The sequence below is a fragment of the Mandrillus leucophaeus genome, unplaced genomic scaffold, assembly GCF_000951045.1.
Source record: "Mandrillus leucophaeus isolate KB7577 unplaced genomic scaffold, Mleu.le_1.0 Scaffold273, whole genome shotgun sequence".
Lineage (NCBI taxonomy): Eukaryota > Metazoa > Chordata > Mammalia > Primates > Cercopithecidae > Mandrillus > Mandrillus leucophaeus.
This window is the reverse complement of record NW_012102843.1, coordinates 2,090,555-2,095,404: the sequence shown is the minus strand read 5'-3', so window position 1 is coordinate 2,095,404 and position 4,850 is coordinate 2,090,555. Positions and strand designations below refer to the sequence as shown.

Below are 4,850 nucleotides of genomic sequence, written 5' to 3'. Positions count from 1 at the left end.
CCATTCCTGGCTAATTTTGTATTTTTAGTAGAGACGGGGTTTCTCCATGTTGGTCAGGCTGGTCTTGAACTCCCAACCTCAGGCGATCTGCCCACCTCGGCCTCCCAAAGTGCTGGAATTACAGGCATAAGCCATTGTGCCCGGCCTATTATTTTTATTTTTAAAAATATACAACATTTTAAAAACTGTTAAGAAAATATGCAATTGTAGGAAAATTAGACTGGTAATATACAATTTAAACTGCAGAGAAATAAACAAAGGCAATAAAGTACAGTGAAAAGAGCATACTACAGGTTGAATATCCCTTACTTCAAATGCTTGGGACCAGAACTGTTTTAGATTTCAGAATTTTTTGGATTTTGGAATACATACCGGCTGAGAGTCCCTAATCTGAAAATCCAAAATCTGAAATCCTCCAATGAACATTTCCTTTGAGTGTCATGTTGCTACTCAAAAAGTTTCAGATTTTGTAGAATTCGAGATTTCAAATTTTCATATTAGGGATGCTCAACCTGTAAACTCTGAATTTGAATTCTGGTTTCAGCAATAACTAGCTGAATAACCTAGGAGAGCTACTTACTATCTCAAAGCCTCTGTTTCCTAATCTAAAAAATAAAGAGAAAAATACCTATTTATCAGGGTTAATATGAGAATCAAATGAAATGATCTATACTAAATATTTAATTAACCATTGAAGTGTTATGTAAATGTTAGTTATTAAAACATATGGAATAAGGAGTGCCCTGGATTCTACATAAAAAGAGAAATCTAGATCCTAGATCTAGGTAATTTTATCCTGTGGTAAGTCCCACCCATTTTGAGGTTGTAACATGCCTTCAAGGCTGACAGACACAGCACTGTATATATTTTGGTTTTCATGTAAGAAGCTGAAGGTAAATTCACAGGTTTGCTCCTCACCATTGAACAAACCATTAATTAGTAAGCTTCCACCACATGCCAAGTACTGTATGCCTGGAAATCAGGCAATGCAGTAAGCTCCGGGGAACAACAGACAGGAAAGAATTATGTACAGACTGCTGCTGATAAACTGAGTGAATATACTTAGGATTTTCTAATCCTTCCAAATATATTCCCTCTGGAATCAGCTGCAGATTGTGTTTGTTTCCTGAACACAATTTGAATTATATATTTGAATTATTCAAATTATTCAAAAAATAATTCAAGAAATCATTCTTCTCAATTGTAACAGAATGTTATCACTATGACTAAATCAGTGTATTTGACTTCAACCTAGTTTCACTGTCATGAATCATACCTGACTAGATAAAACCATGGATTATCAACAAGGAAGTGCAAAAGCAGAGCCTACTGAGAAATATTTTTGGACGTATCTTTAGATTAAAACACTAGAAAATATCACCTTGTTTTGAACTGTGGTTAGCTGTGATTTTAAGTGACACATCAAAGATCTATTTCCTCTTCAACATGAACAAAATTAATTCACTAGGCCTTATTCTTTATAAATTAAAATTTAATTGTAAACATGGTAACAATATATGAATATCATTGTCTTATCTTGATGAACTGCTATTCTTTTATCCGCCTGTTAATGCATAAACTCTACGTTTCCTAAGCTGTAATACAACCAGCCCTCGGTATCTATGAGTTCCACATCCAGGGATTCAAGCAACTACAGGGCAAAATATTAAAAAAATAAAAATTCCACCTTTACTGAACATGTACAGACTTTTTTCTTGTCATTAGTCTCTAAGCAATACAGCCTAACAACTATTTACATAGCATTTACATTGTATTACGTATCATAAGTAATCTACAGACAATTTTAAATATACAGGAGGATGTGCATAGGTTATTTGCAAATACTACATAATTTTGTATCAGAGACTTGAGCTTCTACAGATTTTGGTATCCACAGGGCCCTGGAAATAATTCCCCACAGATACCAAGGGACTAATATACTTTTTTCAATGTATTGTTTGTACTTCCTCGGAAGAATCCTAGGTGACTGTAACCAGAGGTATTTGAGGTGTATGGCCCTACAAAGAATAGCCACTGCTGCTCATGTAGGGGTGATAAAAATTAATCTCTTAGAAGAATGGTATATCACTTTTCTCTTTTATGCTACATTTTTTATGATCATTAAATATGCATTTTATTTATTATTTGATTTGGCTTCAATTTTATATACCAAGGGAAAATTGTAGTAACTTTTTTCATGTAGGTGTACAATATCTAGGATGGAGTAAAAATAAAGATGAGAAGTGATCTGACATACTTCAATAACCCAGGAACGTTGGCTGCTCTCTCTTCTTTTTTTTCTTACTCCCTTACTCTCATCCTAAATCCCCTAATCTAGAGAAGGGGAAGCTCCAGTCCTCACAGAGCAAGGGTTAAAATAAGATTACTTACAACAATACACTAAAACAAGAACATCCTACTTCTTAGCACAGCGGGAAAAAAAAATGGCTCATAGAAAAAAAAAAATGATAGCAACTGAAAACAGACACTCTGGAATCAGACAGTCTAGCCCTTGCAACCTTGGTCAAGTTTTTAATCTATTTGAGCCTTAGTTTCCTCAACAGTAAGATGCCAATAAATAGAAATGTTTTTCTACTATGAGTGAAGTTTGGAGTAGAAGACATAGTTTCAATTTCCAGTTACGTCCCCTAATTATATGACACCAGGAAATTAACATGATGACTGTGAGCCCCAATTTCTTCATTTGCAAAAGATGGATGAAAATATCAGCTTTATCTTCTTCATACTTAGGGGCATCCAAGTCAAAAAAAGATTTCTATAAAAATCCTTTCTACTCTGTAAAGAGTTTTACAGCTATAAGATAGTTTTACTGATAAAATAATAGTGGTAGAAAGCAAAATCTAACAGGAGAAAAAAATTTATATAACGATGGTGTACCCATAAATTCCTAGAGGAATAAGAAAGAATGGGGCAGTGTTCATTAATATTCAATCTATTGGTTATAATTTTCTGGTAATGATCTAAAAAAACAGCATTATATCATGAGGAAGAAAGATATGATAACCACTGCAAATTAAGCAAAAAGAAAGTCAAAAGCAACATTACTTGCCATATATAACTCCTTATTGACGCCAAGATACTTTCCATTACCACATCCAATATCGGCCACTATCGAACCACTTGGCAAAGCCTTCAAAAACTCCACAATGTGCGGCCAAGGGGTATGTCTCGTGCTGCTGAAGTGTCCAGCAATCTCTTCATAAACTTGATGGACGTACTCTTGCTCCAGCCGTGAGGCTTCTTTATCACTCTCTGGAAATGAGGGAGGAGTCTCTTTCCTCTGGCTGTCACAGACCAAAGGGTAGCCTTAATGAAAAACAAAGCAATACACACCTTTCCTTTTTATCAGAATAACTCATACGGTATCAAGTTTTCGTAAATGAAAAAAAAATCAGTGCAAATTTGGTGGGTAGATAGACTCCGATTTATCCGTTAAAAGGAAAAGTTCTTCCCTAATAAGTCTAATATAAAAAGAATGGGGAAAATCCATTTACAACAATACATGACTACAATTCTGCATCTGCCTTAGTGATTATGCCTATTTAATCTCAAGATTAAATACAGTTATATATAGATTTAATTTTGAGATTAAAAGTCCTCTTATTCAGAAAAGCATCTTAATAGGTCTGGCCTAACTGGGAAAAATTTAGCTAAATTAACCTTGGTAGGTAAAGGAGATAGGAGTTATGGGCACCGTAGGGCTCTCAGAAGAACAAGACCTGGAGGCAAAGTGTCATTTGGTAATAACCACAAGCATTTACTGAACACCATTTGAAGCGGTTTCTAAGCATTGCCTCAATTCTCACAGTAATGCAATGAGATAGGTACCATGACATCCACTTACAGATGACAAAACTGAAGCACAAAGAAGCTAAGACCATTCCTAAAGACAGAGATACTAAGTCATACAGCCACGAATTGAACTCAGGCAGTGTAGACTCCAGAGCCCACATTCTCAATGACTACACTATGTTGCTTGCTTCAGTAGAATAAGCAAATCCCAGGGAGAACACCACCAAGCAGAGCTGATGACAGAGGAAATTTAGAATACACTGTCTCAAATTAATTTTGAAGTTGTTCCCTGTTCTCTGTAATAATGTCTAACACTCACTTTAAATCTTTGCTTGTTCCATGCGATAGTAAGAACAGAGGTTCTTCAAAAAATTAGAAATAGGGGACTACCCACCTGCAGGTCCCCTCTCACGTAGAACCCACTTCAGGTTCAATACCCCCTTGTATTAGAGCTGTCCTGTCACTCAATAAAACCCTTCTCTGCCTTGCTCAAAAAAAATAAAAAATAAGTACTATCTTATAAACCAGTAATCCCAGTATGGGTTATATAGCCAAAGAAAATGAAATTAGTGTGTCAGAAAGACATCTGCACTCACATGTTTACTGCAACATTACTCACAACAGCCAAGGCATGGACTCAAGGTGCCTATCAGCGAATGAATGGAAAAAGAAAATATGGTACATATACACAACAGAATACTATTCTGCCACAAACAGAAGGAAATCTTGCCATTCACAACACGGATAAACCTGGAGGATATCATGTTAAGTGAAATAAGTCATACAGAGAAGACAAATACTACACAATCTCACTCATACATGGAATCTAAAAAAAGCTGATCTCACAGAATAGAGAGTGGTAGAATGGTGGTTACCAGGGGCTGGGACAGTTGGGGGTGGGAGCTGGGAAGATGCTAATAAAAGGATACAAAATTTCAGTTAGATAGAATAAGTCCCAGGGATCTAGTGTAAAACATGGTGACTATAGTTAATAATAATATATTGTATTCTTGAAAATCACTATGAGAATACCTTGT

The 4,850-nt window shown here is 35.6% G+C and overlaps 1 protein-coding gene across 2 annotated transcripts in view; it reads right to left on the bottom strand.

The window, feature by feature from the left end:
* ALKBH8 (alkB, alkylation repair homolog 8 (E. coli)) overlaps positions 1 to 4,850 on the bottom strand; it is a 77,684-nt gene that overhangs the window by 23,242 nt on the left and 49,592 nt on the right. For both annotated transcript variants that reach the window (XM_011984755.1, XM_011984754.1), the window contains exon 10: positions 3,071 to 3,327. In XM_011984755.1, the coding sequence (XP_011840145.1) occupies positions 3,071 to 3,327 (257 nt within the window). The remainder of the gene's footprint in view (positions 1 to 3,070; positions 3,328 to 4,850) is intronic.